The sequence below is a fragment of the Branchiostoma lanceolatum genome, chromosome 17 (genome assembly GCF_035083965.1).
Source record: "Branchiostoma lanceolatum isolate klBraLanc5 chromosome 17, klBraLanc5.hap2, whole genome shotgun sequence".
Classification (NCBI taxonomy): Eukaryota; Metazoa; Chordata; class Leptocardii; order Amphioxiformes; family Branchiostomatidae; genus Branchiostoma; species Branchiostoma lanceolatum.
Window position 1 is genome coordinate 16,395,246 of NC_089738.1, and position 21,210 is coordinate 16,416,455.

The window sequence follows — 21,210 nt, forward strand, 5'->3', positions numbered from 1 at the left end:
CACTCACTCACTAAAACACTCACTAAAACACTCACTAAAACACTCACTTGTAACCCATTCATTCATTCAGATTTTTTAACTGGATAGTGATTGTGAGTCACTTATCAGTCTTTCATTCACTCAGTCACTAAACCACTAACTCACTCACTCATGCACTCATTCATTTATTCACTCATTTTCAGCTGGGTGTTTCCATCCCTAATGCAGTATTACCATCACCCAGGTCCGACTGCGAGTTAATGTTCAGACTGGAGTCAGCTGCGTCTGAGTCAATCTGGCTCGTGTTTCACCCCCAGCGCGGTTTATCGTGTTTTACATGCCTTCCTTTCACATTCAAATGCAGCGTGATGGGAACATTACGTCCCCACAATGCAGGTAATATGGTTTCATTACCCCCCGCTCAAGTTTAGCATATTTCAAAGGGAGTTGTTAGCCGCGGATTTGTAACGTAACACCGTCGTTACGCAGTCCCACAAGCCACATATTACTCCCAGCCAAGGGCCCACAATACCCGAATCCTATGGTCCTTAACAAACTAATGTTTGCGGGCACAATAGACGTGAATTTATGATTAATAATTAATGAGGAGAATGAGTTATCTCATTCGAGTGTATATGTCCCAGAGCGCTACTGACAAGGTTGTACGGTAACATGAGACCAGGTCCTTTTTAGAGCGGCATACGTAGGATTTCCTGCAGTATAAGAGGAATACTTTCATGCCGAAATTGCAATATTAATACTGTACCTCAGGGGATCAGTGGAGGAGTATCAATTGTAAGCCAGGCTACAGTCAGTAATTGGTTGAATTGTTTATTAATACACTGGAAGCTCACATGGCCTTCCAAAAACTAACCCTTCATTTTCCATGACTCAAACCTGATGTTTTCCTAAGCCAGGCTACAGAGTAATTGGTTGAATTGTTTATTAATACACAGTAAGCTCGTACGGCCTTAGAAAAACCAACCCTTCATTTTCTATGACTCCAAATGTTTCAATTTTTTAAAATATTTTTCAGTAAAATTACAGCCTGAGCTTACTAACTTAATATGTATTGCAATGTGATTCTCTTGTTTGTATTTTTTCCTGAATTTCTACCAGAAAGGGTTGTTTCATGTTTAAACTGAACAAGACAGAAACTTGACCATATTTCAAAACATAAGACCCACTTTTTAAGACTAGTTTCCACCCTGACTTCTTGGACATTTTGCAGTATAGAGGGAAAAAGCTCCAAAAATTTCTATCTGTAACATCATCATCATCATCATCACCATCGGTCAGTGTGGTTCAAGTCTAACTGGTCTGGACCTTTTAGTTTTGTAAGTTAGTGCGTTGGGTTTGTGTGCTGGCGGCCTGGGTTCAATTCTCAGGAGCCAGGAGACTGTACTACATGTACCTGCCTCGTGCGTTTTATAACATTTCTACTCCCTTGTCCCTGTCTATATTACCAATAATGGTCTAAATCATTCTGACATCATGTTTGAATCATCCCCTAACTTATTTGCTACAATTGACTTATCCGATTATCTTGTTACTAATGTCATATATGTCTACAAAATGTCAACATGTAATTAACAAGGGAATTGCAGATTTTGACCTGCTTTTTGAATTACAAAAATTAGCAAGCCTAGTATGAGATGAATTTTGCTTCTAGCAATTTATTATAGATGTCAATCATAATGGTTTCCATAGTGACCATAACCACAACATCCAGATGGAAAAAATGGTCTGTCATAAGGAGTATGAACATTTTGCAACAGTCAACATCAAATTTACGTCAATGACTAAATAAAGACAATGATCAATCTATGACTCAAGTCATTTGGCTGCCCAAGGTATAATTATGACTAACAATAAATTTATAATCTATCAAACATATTATGTAAATACATACATATAAACACAGGATAACATATCATGTAACCTAACCAATGTATTTACAGTGAAATGCACATATCGTTATCTCTTTTTTCTATCGGGCCATACAAATCAAGATATACAGTATATTCAGAAATATATCAAGACAGTTTTTTTTTGTAAGACTTAAGCATAATTTCACAAGGGTACACAATTCTGCCACTCTGAAAAGATACGTCCAAACAGATCCCCAACCTAACTTGCCCAGTATAATGCACACCTGTATATCTAAAGTCAAATAACATTTATCTATTTCTGATGTTGATGTATAATCTTATTACTATCAATACCATTTATCAAAGCAAGACAGTTGTGCATATTTGGGTTCAGACCTCTGTATTACCTTTGTTCAAAACCTTAGGACCAAAGTTGGATTGCTTATCCACTAGACCAGAATAACAGACATCATTACACTCAACCTTAACCTTACACATGCTGAATTCTGGTTTAACCGATGCAAATTTCAATTGGCACAAATGGGCTTACAAAACAGGAAAAAAAGGTACATGGGTCAGAGCTGAATCATCTTTGTATCTGAAACTCTGATTCTGAAATCTCTCAAAAGCTTAATCTCCAAGCAGAGGTTGGTGGAGAAGATTGTGACCTTTTAATTTTATGTCCCGTTTTCCATCGTCGCTCTCAACCAACTCGGAGAGTGCCGACGGAAAATGGGGCATTAGATTAAAAGGTCACAATCTTCTCCACCAACCTCTGCTTGGAGAGTATCAAAAGCTAACTTTCTTAAAAGTTGAACCTCTTTTGATAACATTTCAAATACGTACATCTTAGGTTTCATGTTACAATATGTAGCTGCAGGTTGTTATATGAAACCATGACTACATAGCATGTAGTTAGGTAAAACACCTGCTAACAGCACCATTAGAGTTAGGCAATATACACCTGTACCGTGGATACAGGTAGGCATGTGTACCTAAACGTAACTATCTTTGTCTAGAACAGTAACGTTGAAATTCTAATATTTGAGGTAGGAATGTCATATTTTCCTGAACAAGATAAGTACAGACTTAAGGGTAATTTTTTAGATACACTCCCGGTACATTGACATTCAGTATTTTGGACCTGTACCTAAAAGATTTCTGCAGCATTGTACTGGTACCCAGCCCTACATGAAGAAAAAGATGTTTCAGAAAAGAGAACCAAAATTGAGTTCAATAATGTTTCATTCTGTATCAGTCATAATCTAATTTTTTTGTGACTTTTAAGTGCTTTCTTCACTTTTTCTGTCAACTTTTCCTTGAAAATCTTGAGCAATCTTAATTTTTTCCACAACACCTATTAATAAAGTCTCAATCCTTCTTAAATGTCTGTCTTTTGTCATTCACTAAATGCTATTTGACAACTGGAAACGAACAAGTAGTAATTAAACTGAAACAAACAAATCTTTAGGAAAGACAACAATAGTTTGTCAATGCCTTTATCACGTTATGATGCAAAAACGTTTTTAACCAATATCCTTTGCAACACTATCCTTTGTCAAACCTTCCAAATTATCATACAATTCCTTAAAATGTCAACCAACAAGTCCCAACTATTTGCAGATTTATCAGATGATGTTTTTTTTAAATAAAAGTAGACGAGTTATGCCACCAACAAACAAACCGACAAAACACAAAAGGTCCACTGCAGCACTAAAGGAACCCAGAAGACCCATCTTCGAACTTGACCTTCGTCTCCCCATCAGAAACTTACCTACCAAAAATCACAAACATCCGTCCATGGCATCAAGAGATATACTGCCAACACCATCACTCCACAATGCTAAAATAGTACTATAATAGTGAATACCCCTGAGTAAACGTGTCACATAAAAACTACATGTAGTAGGTATCATTAGCATCAATGAGCTTTGGTGTTTTTTTTGTCATTTTGTTTTTTGATTTGACTTTTTTCCCATCTATTTGTGCTAATTTATGCTAAAAGTTGGTTTCAAAAACAAACAAAAATTACTGGTTCCAAGATCAGAAATACAAAGCCTGGCCTAAAAACCTGGTGTGGGTCAATAACGATAAAGACATTATGCCACTGGGGTGATTATACCTCATCATATTCCTATTTACCCAAAGCTGTTAGAAAACCTATTTAACGTTTGATTGAGATTGATGTGTGTCAAAACTGTTGACACCCTCCCCTACCCACCCTCCAGGTGCTAAAGAGGTGTTAATGGAACCCCAGGGGGTGGGGAATTATCTCCTCCCCAGGGGGCACGTACAATCCAACCTGTCCTCAAGCTGTTACCCCAAACCTTGCTAATCATCCTCTTTTGTTTATATTCGGCCTGGGGGCATTTAAGCCACAACTGGAAATCCCCCAGATTAAGGACTGTGAACCCTCTTTAGAGGGATTAAAAACAGCATTATCCAGAAAGCCCTAGATTACAGGTGTCTTAAAAAGGGTGGATGAGGGAGCATGGCTACCGAATAACAGTTCTACAGAAATATGGGTTAGAACGGATCTAATAACATACTGTTTCACATAGCTATCAACTGACACACATATGGCCATAATGCAGATGGGTGAATTACACTGTATGAAGATACTTGCAAAAATGATTACACATCTTTTTGCTGTAGTTAAATTGAAGTATGTGTGCTGTTGATGATGTGAAAGCTTTTTAGAACTTTTCAAACTCAATTTGATTAAAATATGGGTAAATGAGTCATTGTATTTTAATTCATTACGTCTCTGTTTGACACTTTTGATATGAAAAATGTGAATTACTTTGAAATCAGAACATGGACAGTGTATGAATGTAGCGAAGAGGGTGAAAGAATGAGGAAATTCAGTGTGAAAAAATCTTGCAAATCATCCCTTCAGTTTTGTGTAGAATGGTCTATATTTTCACTCAGAGTCAGACACACTTTAGACAAAGACGGACTTCTTTTTGGCATATTTTTAGGCACTAACGATGTGAATGGTAACGTTACAGGTAAGTTTTTTAGGATGATATATATTGTTATATACACATCTGGCCATACAATTATTTGATAATACAGTTATTGCCTGCCCTTTTTATAGAATAAAAAGAACTGACAGCTTTGTGTTTTTGTTTTCAAAAATTTACCGTTCTTTGGTGGCACTGTTTGCCACCATTTTGTGGTTATAGATCAATTTATACCAACAAATCTTCACCAAAACCAGGGGAATGAGTGATGAGAAATACTACCATGCTGCATTTACTAAATACAAAATCACTGCAGGTTTGAAATGTTAATAGAAAGCCCTTTCCTGTTTTTATCGTCCTTTGTATGGCATTGTACGCTTTCGTTTTGCCGCAAAATTTGCGGTTATAAACAGATCAATACCAACGAATCTTCACCAAAGCCAGGTTGTAGAGGGAGGAGAAATACACATTTGGTGCTGCTTTTTTGTACGTACACTCACTGCAGGTGTGAAATGTTAATAGAAGGCCCTCTTCTCTTTTTACCCTTCTTTGGTGACATTATACGCTATCGTTCCGTAGTTATAAACAGATCAATGCCTTTGCTGACGTTATGGGACACAACAGGTGCCGTTTCATGTCGCCGCTACCAAAACTACAAAACACACATCAAACAAAAAACAGGAATGCCCACAACAGATAAATCTACCAGACAACATTGACAAGTTCTCCAACACCCACAACCTCAGAAGATATTAAGGAGTTTGTGCCAAAGGTTCCGAGTGTTGGGAATGCGTGCGCACTATGCTACCACCCAGGCTTTGCCGAGCGGCGGAATTAGTAAATAAACAAATATCCTTCTTGAAACGAGCGCGGTAGAGAGGGCCCTCAAGAGTGGGCATGGATCGATCATTAGGAGTAGTTTTGGGTCAGGCCTGTCGGTTGAAGTGCTCGCCACCCCAAACATTGTAAGGCTCGAGAGTCCCACAAGTGGCACTCAGCGCCAGATGGCATTTATCTGGAGAGTCGTTACGGGGAAAATTGGCATCTCGTTCGGCACCTAGAGATTCAGCTGAGATAGTGCCCAGGGTCTAGTCTCCACTAGGCTAACTAGGCTGGCTGAAAAATATCAAAATTTTGCCAAATAGGGAGAATAATTTGCCAGGGGAGTTTGGTAGCCCCCATAACAGGCTCTATCTTTTGTTTATAATAATATACTTCTTATAGGTCTATAGACCGGCTGCACAAATGACCCAATACAAACAGAAGTGATTTGATCAGCAAAAAGTGTAATGCAATTTGCAAGCCAAAAAAAGGCCCATAGAGCCTGCTATGGAGGCTAGGAGTGTGACCACCATGGGGTAACCTTTACCCTTTCTGTAGACTGACTCCTGGCCAATTATTACCTTTGCCAAGGTTATATTTTCAGTAGCTTTTGTATGTGTGTGTGTGTGCTTGTATGTGGATGAGAAGGCCTGGAAGGATTGTATTCAATTTGATACTTGTGTGTAGGTCTTGAGGAAAACTGGAAATTATTAGATTTTGGACCCCCTAGCAGCATGTTACAGTACTGTGGCAGAACTTCCAGGTTTGATATCTCGTTACATAAGTTTTTACAGAATTCTACTATCCATACCCCATTGGAAGGCCTGGTGGAGGCTACTAGTAAGTGGGTCCTCGGGTGCTCTTCAGGGCGTGAATTAGGCCTTGAAACAGAGAGTGCCGCCAAAGAGGTGTTTGCTAGCATTGGGTCATGTGATTGTTGCTACAGGTGTGTGAATATTACATTTCAAGAAGAAATTTAGTGACAAAATTCTAAGTCAAAAACTTCTGAATCATTTTCTGATATCAAAATATATTTTAAAAAACACCAACAACTCTCCTTGTTTTTGCTGTGCTGTATCAAATTCAGAGACAGCTGCTTTGGACAGAGCTGAATTTTGTTTCTTTTTGTCTTTTATAGTCAGGTGGAATCATTATAATCAAAAACAATTGACTACCAGCTGCCAAAAACAGATGGTTCTCTGAAATACATCTTTTATTATAGCCTGGGATATTTTAGGAACTCAACCCACACATATAGTTGGTGCCAGAAAGTTTTTAAAATATATATACGAACCTGAAATTATAAGTGAAATCAACCTCCATCAGGTTACATAACTTGAATTAATCCGTCACTTTGAAAAACAGTGGGTTTGAGATATCTCTAGTACAGCACCCCCCAGGTATACATAGTTTAGATATACTGGAGTGCATCATATTGGGTTGGAGATCTGTTTGGACATATCTTTTCAGGGTAGCGGAATTATGAACCCTGGTGGAATTATCTTCTAGCAGATGTTAAACTACAGAAAACTGTTTTTGGGTCACTGTCAAGATTTTTTTTATTTGCTGGAAAAGTACCATCATTTCTTGAAAAATCAATTAAAATGATTAATCACCCACAGTCCTCGTTGAGGTCACCGCATGACTTTGACCTTCGACCCAACGGGTGACCCGTGTCATTCCAGAGGGGTGACATGTAGGAAATATTTGGGGCTGGTAGCCGGGATCCGGAAGCGTTGCCGAACAAGTCAATATTATGGGTACACTCGGTCTTCCTGTCGTCTGACCATGCTGTCAATCAAGGGATACCTGCCGCACAGTCCGCCAGGAACAATATTTACCAAAAGTATCCTAAGTTGGCGGCTTTGGGGTCTAATTCTGTTTGTGTGCGGCTCCAGTTTCGGGCATCTTTCATGAGCACACGCCCCATCGCCCGTGGACACACACAGAAACAATGGACGCGATCCCAGGCAAACATCGCGCAGAAAGGCAGGTTAAACACCGGGTGTGAAAGGCCCACAAGAAATACACACTGACACAATTAAAGAACTACCAAAGGTGTCCTTCAGGCAGGGATCCCAGGGGTGATTGACAGGTGCACAAAAGCCAGGGTGACAGAAATCCGCGGTAAGCAGACAAAAAACAATTAGCAGGAAAACAGAAGATCTTCTCCTGGGGAAGCACAAATACAAACAGGTTGTGGGTTATATGGGATGTGTTGGCTACGGCTATTTTTAGGACAGGTGTGCTCAGGACAGGTAGACAGGTATAGGTGCTAGATTTAGGGACTGCACTTGATGGGCGGTACCTGGTTCTTTAGTCTTCCTGGATTAATAGTCTTCAAACTAGTCAATCTGTTAACATAGTGTGAAAGGAAAATTTGCAAGACTACTTGGTATTCTGTTTTATCTCATTCATTTGTCAGATCGAAACTTAAATGTCTCTTGCCAGCGATCGAACAACAACAAAGAAGCCAGGTTTTTGCTTGACCGGAAACAAATATTTTTTTCTTCAGATACAAATTTGGAGCAAGAAAACAAAGTTGGGGGTTAAGCAAAATTGAACTGTAATTTCTGACACAAAAATTGGACACCCCAAATTTTTATTTTCTAAGACCAATCTTGGTGTTGGAAATAACAAGAAGTCAACTTTGCTTTGATCAGAATAATTATTACTAACACGGATGGACTGTTATGTATGCGTATTCATCAAAATATTTCCTTTGCTGATGTATTGCAAAGCTTTCTAAAAGGTTGCTAACATCAAGGTGGTTTAAACCTCTTTGCTAAAATCAAGCTAAAAAGTGGATCGAAATAAACTCAACCTCAGAAGGAAAATAATAAAAAATTTAAGCAGTTATTTTCTGTAAATCAAACTGGGTTGAATTTTTTTTTTTCTACTGAAGTATGCTCAACATCATGTACTTTATGCCAGGATGAACTATATATATTTGTTGTTTGGTGTATTCCAGATGGAACCTACTGAAAATATCGGTTATTTGAAATATTTCTCTCTTTATCTTTAATTCTATTCTTTTGCAATAACATCTAGTATAAAATTACAAATGATGGAAAGGGTGCTTGAAAGAATTTTAAAAGGTTTTCCCTCGTGCAATGATTTTGATATAATCTATGTCCATTAAAAGTCTCATTTTTCTGAAATGTCAGATTGTGTTTTAATGTTGTTCTGAAGGGACACCTACAATATGTGGCCTAATGTGGCCATTATAACATCGAACAGTCTGATATGGGTTCGATTCCCGGTGGAGGGAACATATGGCATACTGTGGGAGACAGGTGGTAGAATTAAACATGGGGGGAGGGGGGCAGGGTTTTCACATGTAGGATATTTTCACACATGGCGACACATGTTTGTAATAATTGTAAAAAAGGAGCAGTGCAAATTTCTGGTCTTTCTGATTTCATTGTATTAAAAATTGATGTATATTTTGGATGCTATAGTCTACAATGTATTATAAATGTATGACAATTCTGGACTCAGAAAACATGAAGTTAACATGAGTGTATCAACCCTTCAACATCAGTTCTATAATTCAGAGTTTGCGGCAACATTAGAATACTGATGATAAGTTCATCCATTCTCACAAAGAACCCAAAATTATGTTAAATTACTGACAACTTTTTAAGAACTCTTACAAGCATCAGGCCGAAAATCAACACAAACTTTGAATTGAAAACCCCACTTTCTACGAGCATGCTTTTCTTTGTACGTTTCTTTTAGTTTCACACCTAGTTTGAGCAAGATTGACAATCGTATTGTTACTCTCTTTGTGAAGACCCCATGTCAACAAGAGAACAACACCATCCGCACAATAGGCAAATTGCTCTATACACAAACTAATCATTTTAATTGTGACTAAACCCTATAATCTACACCCATAACTATGCGGCTATACGCCACATACCTCTACCAATAAAGAAATATGTTTGCTTCAATATTTCATGGTGATTCATACTTTTTTTGTCAGCTATAATTTAGATGTGGGAGCGGCTTTCCTTGCTGTTTTTTCTAGAGGTGCTCCTCCTCCAGTAATCCTTGGGCGGGGCAGCAAATGCCCCTCTCCCCAAGATGTGATAACGTTCATTACGCAAACCCATTCAAGGGACAGGGCTGAATGCATTACCCGGAAATACGATACCATAAACGGCAGCCACGTTCTCTTATCGGACTTACGCTGAAAGCATTACCGGCCGTCCAACCATACTCCGAATTCCTCGCACTGCAAAATCACTTATTGTAGGTGACTTATAACGTTGCGTTCACATCAACATCATCAAATTGTACTATTTATGTCAGCTCTAAAAGTTACCTGTTGTACAAAGCTACTGTGGAGATACAAGTTTGAAAGTATTAAGGATGTACAAAAGTTTGTGGGTGTATTTCTTTGTTGCAACAAGAAGGAAAAGTGGGGTATTTTGCCTGAGGGATAAGAATTTTAGCGATGCGGCCACCATTGGCAGGGTGCATATTTACCTCTCCTAGGGACAAGGCAAAACCTTCTAATTTAGCGTCAAGATTTTTATCGTGGAAAAATATAACGCTGCCTTCAAACTGGCATTACAAATGTCATAAAAGTTGTAGAAAGCAACTTAACTATTCTGAACCAGAAAACAGTACGTAGAAGCTACATGTGTATTAGGGGACAAATGATTGTGAACAATCAATACCAATAACAGTATAATCTATTTCAAGAGAGAAAAGAGAAAATTTCTTTTAATACAAAATTATATTCTAAAAGGATCCTAGACTATCATATTGGCACTAGAGTGTAGTAACACATTAGACTCAATGACAGTATCCTCTGTAATGACCAACAACACTATGCGCATGGCTTATTCTTTCTTATCTTTAACAAGAATGTGCAGCATTGCATTTAATAGGGTGTAGCATATGATGCTTCAAGGACGGAAAATTACTGAAAATTTAAAAGGTCAAGAAAAGCAGACAAAACATCAATGTAACATAAGCTTGTTTTAGAATTATGTGCAGTTTTCAACTTCCTAAAAGACTTTACCTACCTAGCTGACCTCGAGGTTGTTGGGGGGACAAGCTGGATAAAAAGACTTTAAACTTCCACAAGTACATTATAAGCTATTTCTACCATATGCTGCCTAAAGGAGGTAAAATCACAGAAAATTTAAAAGGTCAAAGAAAGCAGACAAAACATCAATGTAGCATAGGCTTTGTGTAGTTTTCAACTTCCTAAAAGACTTTACCTACCTAGTTGACCTCCAGGTCGTTGGGGGGACAAGGTAGATAAAAAGACTTTAAATTTCCACAAATACATCATAAGCTATTTCTACCATGTAACAAAGACCGAAATGACTCACGCTTAAAGAGACAAATATTCACGTTTCAGAGATTCTAACATCCTGCAGGATTTCCTAAACTGTTTGGGAACAAACCCCCCAAAACTTCGTCAATTTCCTGAAGCATCCTGACTTCCCCAGGGACCACCGTCAGAGGCACAACACGCCACACAACTCATCAATCTTCCCTGACGTTTACCCCAACAGGACCCATACCTGTCCCGGACTATCTCCCTCTCCCATCGGCACCCTTACCTGCCGACAGGTGTGTTGTGTGTAAACACCTGAGCAGATAGACAGTTTCCTGATGAGGTGACATCCTATCTTACCTACGTGCATCCAGGCTTAGTCATGAGGAAGGCTGTCCCTAGAGGTTTCTACTGATGGTTTAAATGGGGAAAATAGGGTTTTATACTGATACACTGTACCTGTACCTACAAAAGAGTCTAGTGTACCTGTACCTTTCTTACCTACAATGAGTGTATCCAGGCTTAGTCATGAGAAGGGCTGTCCCTAGAGTTTTCTGCAGTAACCTATGGTTTGGATGGGGAATGTACAGAAAGAACTGTGTACTGATAGTGATACATTGAACCTGTATCTCTAAAATTGTTTAGGTACCTGTAAAATCTAGTGTCCGAACATCTAGTGTACCTGTACTTGTAACCAGTACCTATCTTACCTAGTACGTGCACCCAGGCTTAGTCATCAGAGGACTGCCCCTAGAGTTTTCTATCCAACAAAATTAGCACCATTTTGATGATTTTAGAATGTACAATGTACCATAACATTGAATGCAGCCCTTAATATTATAATGATTGTATTTTTCATTATTATATGTGTTGCTTGTACTTGCAATTAGCCCTTGGGCATGTACAGTAAGCTGTTGTATTTGCAATAAACTTTGTCTATCAATGTTTGGATTAGGAAATGCACAAATGGATAATGGTATAAGAAAGAGCTGTGTACATGTACCAGCACATGTAAAATTGTACAGGTACCTGTAAAATTGTTAGTGTCTGAACATCTAGTGTACCTGTACTAGTAACCAGTTCCTATATCACTCACTTAGTCATAAGTCATACCCTTCCAGATAGGAAATTTCTCCGTTGACAGACTCATGGATGTAAATTATGACTAAAACGTTTTGAGATGTCTAAACCTTATAATTTTGCTGTAAATGGCCTGTATCACAGAAAAGCAACAGAAATCATACTTAACTGAAAAATCTTACTTATTCATAGACAATTTGCTGCATGTAGTGAAACTAAATTTAATTCTATCATCAAAATCTATCATAATGCTGGACCTACCCCACAACCTATACAACATTCAAGGCTAGGTAATGAAATACTTTAATTCTGTTTTCTACTATTTAATGGTACAAGTGATTCATATTACTGAGTTTCTTCTTTTTGCTTTAATTTTGTTGTCTTCTATTTCAATCCCTACACTGTAGCATTGGTGCCAAAAAAGTAGGGAGATGTTTAAAAATCAACAGCAATGTTTTCAGTCTGCACAAAATCTCACCACAAGAAAAATGTTCAACATATCTACATCGGCAAATACGTGTGGGGCACATTTTGATTTAATTTGGCTGATCTGGCAGTTCATCTGAGCGACACAAATCTTAAGATAACAATAATTACCGGGGATGGGCAGTCGGGACATTTGCATAAGATAACAGTTCTTAACCACCTGATAAATTCCACATCGTAGTTTATCTGCAACAAAAATAAGGTCCACTGGGAAAGGAGATAGCTTAGAATTAACCCTAATTTAGGGCTTAAACTGAGGAAATTTGAAGAAGATTCAGAAAAAATGGACAAATCAGAAAATGCATAGAATAGAAGAAATTCGAGCAGTCTTTTGCTAACACTGTTTGAAACATCCGTCATTAATTTGGAACAAACTTTACCCAAGGTATATTCTAGAAGGAAGGGAAACTGCTACACTACAGTCAACCCTGGTGCAGCTCTACAAAATTCAGACGGTGTGTCAAAAGAGACCCCTAGTGACTGGTGTGAATATTGCAGGCTAGTTGTTTTCCTTGTATGATACAGTAAACTCTAAAACCTGTCCATAAATATCAAGTTGTGGAATGATGGAATAAGGAATTGCTGCTAGCTGTTTAAGTATTTTTTTCAATGATTAAAACAGGTGTTTTTTGCCAACCTTCTTGGGCAATGAAATATGACTTACTTCAATTATCATTGTTACTCCGGGACAGTTTGCAAAACTTTGCTAACTTCAGGAAAGAGAGAAAGGTCATAATTCACCTGATGAAGTAGGACAGAAATGTTGTGGGACTTGAAAGTTATCTGTGTTGGTAGAAGTCATTTTGAATCAAAGTTCTACGGTAATCCATATTACAAACACAAAAAATGGACTTACCCAAATTTTCAGTTTCTAAGGAAAAAGTAAGAATCTTGGACACAGAACCAAGGGAGCAGGGCTGTCTCCAGGACCCGTCCTTCCGTTCCAGGAAGGAAATTTGCTTGTTGGGACGGAAAAAAATGTAACCCCATCTGTCCCAATAATCTAATTTTTTTTACTTCAAGTTGATGAAAATAAATTTTTGTAAGCTCAAAATTACAGATTGAACAACGAAAATTAACAACATGGGCTCCTCAACAATGAGAGGGACGAAAAATATTTCAAGCTGGATACAGCCCTGCTACCAACACAGATAAACTTTCAAGGACAGAAGTGGGAGTTGTGGGAGTTAAAGAGGAACTCTGAACTATATAATGACCTGACCCAACCCGATAAAAGGCGAGACATAAACAACCAGCCCTCAGTCTAACAAAAACCTTCGTGGTGTTCACATCACGTAGAGCTCCTGTTGTACTGTGTACTTCAAAAGTTACACTACCCACTGATAGAACTACTTCACTGGTCTTTGTATGATTAGTATGAGTCAACTTCAAACGGGAAACATTGGTCCCACGACTGACCTTACTGACGAGTACTACCGGCATCCCGGTGGCGTGAAGTGTGGCGAGGACGGACATCGGCGCCATCCCAGATAACAGATACGACAGGATTGCAGCGTAGCTACCTGCGGGAGCATAACACGTGAGGTGGCAAGGTCAATGACAGTGGAAAAAACAAAACAAGCTGAAACCCTTGTGCATTTTTCACTAATAGAAATGTCATTAAACTTAGCTTTAAGTCTACCAGTAAAATGTGTTCATCTAAATGCAGGGAATAGCATTCCAGAGGGTCTATATTTCACAATTTTCCCGGGGAGCATGCCACCCCGCCCTCCTTTATTGCTTAATGTGGTGAAAATTTGCTCAGCAATTGCTAAAAATTGTAGGACGTAAAGCATTAGGTCCTTGGCTGAAAACGTAAGCTGTAGCAAAGCAGCAAATTGCACTGCAGCTTGCTGCTTCAAAAGGCCTCATAGTGCGCAAGAAGACAGTTGCTTAAAGTGGTTAGGTTTTAGAAACGTTTAGACCTTTCAAGTAGTAGCCACTACCTTTCGTCAGCTACTGAACATGATTTGTAGATCATGCTTGGATGACTTCTTTTAATTACCTTTACCTTTTTTTACTTCATTCGTTACCAAGAAGACAACAATATCAGCACTAACCCAGGAATCCAACAGCTGTTGCATGTTTCCCCTGGAAGTACAGGACCATGAAAGCTATGGCTGCAGTCTGTAACAGCATGAACAGGGCCTCGCCATACGCACTGTACATATGGATGAGAACAACATACAGGTTATAACATGCAGTTCTATTCTAAACTGCAAGGTGGCGTTCATGCACTGCTAGTCTGATGATGATCCACTGCATTCTGCAGCTCAGGTAGTTGTAGAAAGCATGCCCGTAGCCAGGGGGGGTTCGGACGAACCCCCCCATTGGCTTGAAGGTCCACTTTCACAGGCTTGAAGGTCCACATTTTAATGTTCAAGATTTTTTTCAAGGTGGACTTATTTGTATCCCCAGCAATGCCACAGAGGCTAGAATCCTAGAAAAAACTTTGTGTCTGATTTTTCCACTGAAATTCTCTCAAAAACATAGGACATGCCTTTTCAGAAGGTTCAATTCTTAAGAGCAAATGTCTGTAAGGATCAAACAATGGTGGCAGGGGTCAAAAAATAGATTTGGCTCATATTTTGCACAGTGATAGTACTTGGCCCACAACCCCTCAAAATAGCTTTCTTTCTTCTCAAAACCAATTGTTGCCATGGCAACAGGCCAAACAAGTTTTTGGGCCATTTTTCCTCATTTGGGCATGTCGAAAACATGAAAATTGGCTTACTTTAGGACAATATTACGAGCACATGCTTGAATATTAGGGAAAAATAAAAACGAGACTAAAAAGACTAGCTCTTCAGCTTTTCTAAGGTAGCTTCAAACTTTTAAGAAAGTCAACTTGAAGTGCTTGGGCAGCCTGAAAACAATACAGTGTTTTAGGCCTTTCAAAAAACGTAATATTTGCCCAACTTTGTAGCGCTGTAAGTACAAAGATGGTGATTGTTTTTGCTTCAAATTCAAACCTTATGTACATGATTATATTTGCTATCAAATGCATGCTTGCAAAGTTTGGGGTCTTATTTGGTTGTCACGTGGTTGCCCTCAGAAGTAGGTCATTTTTCATGTTTGACGTAAAATATGATTTTGAGCCATATTCAAGATGCAATGTCTGAAAAGGTAGAACAGTGATCTAACTTAACTTCATGTCAAAGGTAGCCTTATCTATTGTCTATCAAATGAGTGCTTGTAGAGGTTGGGGTCTTGTTCCGTTTTCGTGAACTTGTCCCTAAAAGTAGGCCATTTTTTGAACATGTGCAGAAATCGGCATTTTGGGCTGTGTTTGATGCTTTGACAATCTCAAAGTGGGGTATTGTTTGAATTCAAATTTTTATCAGTAGTAACCCCATGTTAAATCTACCAATTGAGTGCTTGTAGAGGTTGGGGTCTTGTTTCATTGCCGTGAACTTGTCCCTTAAAGTGGGCCATATTTTGGACATGTGCAGAAATTGACATTTTGGGCTATGTTGATGTTTTGAAAATGTCAAAGTGGGTTGTTGTTTGAACTCAAATTTTTATCAGTAGTAACCCCATATTAAATCTACTAATTGATTGCTTGTAGAGGTTGGGATCTTGTTTCATTGCCGTGAACTTGTCCCTTAAAGTAGGCCATATTCTGGACATGTGCAGAAATTGACATTTTGGGCTATGTTGATGTTTTGAAAATGTCAAAGTGGGTTGTTGTTTGAACTCAAATTTTTATCAGTAGTAACCCCATGTTAAATCTACTAATTGAGTGCTTGTAGAGGTTGGGATCTTGTTTTATTGCCGTGAACTTGTCCCTTAAAGTAGGCCATATTTTGGACATTTGCAGAAATTGACATTTTAGGCTATGTTGATGTTTTGAAAATGTCAAAGTGGGTTGTTGTTTGAACTCAAATTTTTATCAGTAGTAACCCCATGTTAAATCTACTAATTGAGTGCTTGTAGAGGTTGGAATCTTGTTTCATTGCCGTGGACTTGTCCCTTAAAGTAGGCCATATTTTGGACATGTGCAGAAATTGACATTTTGGGCTATGTTGATGTTTTGAAAATGTCAAAGTGGGTTGTTGTTTGAACTCAAATTTTTATCAGTAGTAACCCCATGTTAAATCTACTAATTGATTGCTTGTAGAGGTTGGGATCTTGTTTCATTGCCGTGAACTTGTCCCTTAAAGTAGGCCATATTCTGGACATGTGCAGAAATTGACATTTTGGGCTATGTTGATGTTTTGAAAATGTCAAAGTGGGTTGTTGTTTGAACTCAAATTTTTATCAGTAGTAACCCCATGTTAAATCTACTAATTGAGTGCTTGTAGAGGTTGGGATCTTGTTTCATTGCCGTGAACTTGTCCCTTAAAGTAGGCCATATTCTGGACATGTGCAGAAATTGACATTTTGGGCTATGTTGATGTTTTAAAAATGTCAAAGTGGGTTGTTGTTTGAACTCAAAATTTTTTATCAGTAGTAACCCCGTGTTAAATCTACTAATTGAGTGCTTGCAGAGGTTGGGATCTTGTTTCATTGTCGTGAACTTGTCCCTTAAAGTTGGCCATATTTAGGCAGTGTTTGATGTTTTGAAAATGTCAAAAGGGATGTTGTTTGAATTCAATCTTTTACTAAAAGGTACTCCATGTATAGTGTGAGGGGAGATCCACAGGACTCTGGAAGCTGGGCGAAATGCTAATGATCCGCACCAAGATAGCAATATAGGGTTATTCCTTTTTAGCACTAGGGGATCCGCTAGTGGATCCAAATCTACAGGGCCGATTTTTCCAACAAAGAGCTATCTACCACTGAAATATCATGACCATAGCATGTTCAAATAAGAGATCTCTAAAGTGAAAGTTCCCCTGCAGTACCATAGAGAGTCACTAGCTATAGGGGGCCGAAAAGCCAATCATTTTAAGGTCTCACAAAGACCTACCCACTGACCAAACATGACGACAATCTATCTGCATTTTTGAGTTATCGTCCCGTTGACTTTCACATTCCTGTATAATTCTTAGAATTCTTGAAAACTGCACACAATATATCTACCATTAAGATAGCGCCTGAGGCGTCGCCAAAATGCCTCTAGTGAGCAGGGGAAAACACTATCCAAAGTGTAATACCGGTAATCACAAGAATCATCGGAAGACAATATTGCTTTATCGTCACAAAGAATTTGAATTTAAAAAATCTACTTTCAAAAGCTTCAATTCTTAACGTAGTGCTAAATGTTATTTCTGAACATGGTCCAAAATATGGCCTACTTTAGGGGACAAGTACACAGCAACACCATCCAAACTTCTATAATCATGCATTTGATAGATAACACATGTTGCACTTCGGTACGGTTAAAAAATTGAATTCAAATAACATCCTACTTTGACATCGTAAAAGCTTTCCACATAAGTGAAAATTGCTATAGGCTTCACATGTGAAGAATATGACCTAGTTTTAGGGACAAATGCACGGCATCGAAACAAGACCCCAACCTCTACAAGCACTTAATTGATAGACTATACCTGGGGTTACTTCTGGTAGAAATTTGTACTCAAACAATACCCCACTTTGACATTTTCAAAACATGAACATAGCCCAAAATGTCAATTTCTGCACATATTCAAAAAATGGCCTACTTTTAGGGACAAGTTCACGGCAATGAAACAAGACCCCAACTTCTTCAAGCACTCAATTGGTAGATTTAACATGGGGTTACTACTGATAAAAATTTGAATTCAAACAATACCTCACTTTGAGATTGTCAAAGCATCAAACACAGCCCAAAATGCCGATTTCTGCACATGTTAAAAAATGGCCTACTTTTAGGGACAAGTTCACGAAAACGGAACAAGACCCCAACCTCTACAAGCACTCATTTGATAGACAATAGATAAGGCTACCTTTGACATAAAGTTAAGTAAGATCACTGTTCTACCCTTTCAGATATTGCATCTTGAATATGGCTCAAAATCATATTTTACGTCAATCATGAAAAAATGACCTACTTCTGAGGGCAACCACGTGACAACCAAATAAGACCCCAAACTTTGCAAGCATGCAATTGATAGCAAATATAATCATGTACATTAGGTTTGAATTTGGAGCAAAAACAATCACCATCTTTGTACTTACAGCGCTACAAAGTTGGGCAAATATTACGTTTTTTGAAAGGCCTAAAACACTGTATTGTTTTCAGGCTACCCAAGCACTTCAAGTTGACTTTCTTAAAAGTTTGAAGCTACCTTAGAAAAGCTGAAGAGCTAGTCTTTTTAGTCTCGTTTTTATTTTTCCCTAATATTCAAGCATGTGCTCGTAATATTGTCCTAAAGTGAGCCAATTTTCATGTTTTCGACATGCCCAAATGAGGAAAAATGGCCCAAAAACTTGTTTGGCCTGTTGCCATGGCAACAATTGGTTTTGAGAAGAAAGAAAGCTATTTTGAGGGGTTGTGGGCCAAGCACTATCACTGTGCAAAATATGAGCCAAATCTATTTTTTGACCCCTGCCACCATTGTTTGATCCTTACAGACATTTGCTCTTAAAATTTGAAACGCTCGATGGTCCACTTTTTAACGTCCAAGTTTTTTTTTTTTCAAGGTGGATCTATTTGTGTCACCAGCGGAGCTGAAATCCTAGAAAAACTGCTAACTTTGTCTCTGATTTCTTTCTTTGAAATCCCCTCAAAAACACAGGAAATGCCATATCGGAAGGTTCAATTTTCAAAATTTCCCGGGGGGGCATACCCCCGGACCCCCCTAGGAAGCTCGCGCCTGCGGCGCTCGTCTCGCGCCTACGGCGCTCGCTGGTCCCTCAAACATTAAAAAGAACCCCCCCTTTCAAAATCCTGGCTACGGGCATGCACCCTCTGGCTGCATTCAGTCTTTCTTCATTTCTTTCCACTGTATCTTCTTTCCTGCAAGCTGCCGTAGCTCTCTGAGTTTCTTTGCAGTTTTGCTAGTCTGCTATGCAAGCAAAGATCAGCTTGCGTAATACTAGTTTGACAGTAATTGATCTTCTGCACAGATATCTGTCATCAACACACTCCTTTTTAACAACTTCCTGGAGGACCCAGGTGTTACTGTGCATTCATTTAGTTTGCAATAGAAAGAAAAGAAGGTTTTTGCAGTGTTTCAAGTTTGCAGTTGAAATAATTCTATAGTACAAGAGTGATACATCGCGAATAGGGGTGGATACCGGTTTGCTGGACCTGATTCGGACCTTTATAACATCCAAGAACCGAGTCCAAAAAACCTGAAAGCCAAAAACCTGAGTCCAATATAGCGGAAGAAAGTATAAATATATTTTCTACTTTGTTTGATAAAAAGTTTGAGTCTCCCTTTTGACAAAAAAGACATTTAAAATAAGGACAACATTCAAATATCAAACACTGGTTTATTTTGAAAGTCTTCTCACCAAGAAACTTTTATAGTTGTGCGTGTCAGTATTAATTCTCTACGCTTAATATTGTTCTAATAAAACAAAACATCAACTGGACAGGATCAGGTTCAGGTCCGGACCTGAACCTAAATCTCTGGACCTAAACTTGGACTTGGACCTTATTAAGCCAAACTGGTATCCACCCCTAATCACGAACATACTAATTTTCATTTGTGGAGAGGTCAATGCGAATACTGTAAAAATAAACTAACTGTGAACATTACGAAAGATTTACAGTATGGTGGCTAACCTGAAGGGGTACTTGTTAGCGTAGGAGTACGCCAGCGTGTTGGTGATGGCGGTCAGTTCCAGCAGCACTCCATAGATACTGATCCCCTCCGCACTCTTCGCTGCCAGGATCTTTATCACCTGGGGAACCTTAACTACACAGGTGGGAAACAAGAGATTAACACAAGTACAGTCAGAATTGTAAAAGAAGATAACTCAGAAAATCTGGTCTATATGAACAGGTGGTCACTATGGACAGGATTCTTAGAGTAGAGTAGTTTCGGCCAAGTAAGAGTTCTTGATACTTATGTCAATGGGAAAAAAAGTGGTCACATTGGCCCGGGCATCATTACAAGGCAGTCACTATAGTTTAAAGATCTACATCTGAATCCTCAAAGCCTGGCAACTATTTCATCAACATCAAGTATACAATCTCTTTTGATAAAAGTAAAACAAATTACAGAGGTCAGTGATCCTTCCTCTGTATCTTAATATTAGAAGTTTGAAACCTGAAGTTGAGGCAGTGATTGAAAACTTCTTAAGTACCGATGGAGGATCCCAGAATGATGCCATAGCCGAGAACTTTGCTGATCAGAACCTTCAGGCACTCAACTGTGGAGAGAGAAGAAAACAGTCAACATAAAAATCACAAACTTGGCAAAAAATTATCATTTCATCATCAATTTATGTTTATACTTTCAATTTTCATTATGTGATCTACATACCAATTTTCTTTTATGTTATAAGCTTTGGGCCCCATTGAAATAAACAATATCTATTGTTGAAGGGGCTACCCAGATGTTTTGAAGATCAAATGAATAAATACATGTAAAACAAACCTATTAATGAGAACAGCACTTCATAATCTTAAATGACTGGCAAGTAATAACAATGCCCATTCCTTCTTACTCTTTCATTTGTATTTGTACATTTCTTGGGTTCAACTATTTAGCGGAATACACTGAATTACACATAAAGAACGATGAAATCTAACAAAATTCATTATATTTAGAGGGGTAGATATCATAGGTTGCTATAAACCCTAACCCAAACCCTGCTAAAGAAACAT

The 21,210-nt window shown here is 38.5% G+C and overlaps 1 protein-coding gene across 2 annotated transcripts in view; it reads right to left on the bottom strand.

Annotated features, from left to right (window-relative positions):
- Positions 1-21,210, bottom strand: part of LOC136422874 (mannose-P-dolichol utilization defect 1 protein-like) — a 34,835-nt gene that overhangs the window by 12,368 nt on the left and 1,257 nt on the right. Inside the window, exons 2-5 of one of the 2 annotated variants that reach the window (XM_066410784.1) lie at positions 20,688-20,753; positions 20,164-20,296; positions 14,564-14,664; positions 13,923-14,026 (exon numbers count right to left, since the gene is read on the bottom strand). In XM_066410784.1, coding sequence (XP_066266881.1) covers positions 13,923-14,026; positions 14,564-14,664; positions 20,164-20,296; positions 20,688-20,753 — 404 coding nt within the window. Of the gene's footprint in view, positions 1-13,922; positions 14,027-14,559; positions 14,665-20,163; positions 20,297-20,687; positions 20,754-21,210 lie in introns of both variants that reach the window. The other variant, XM_066410783.1, reaches the window with a different exon arrangement.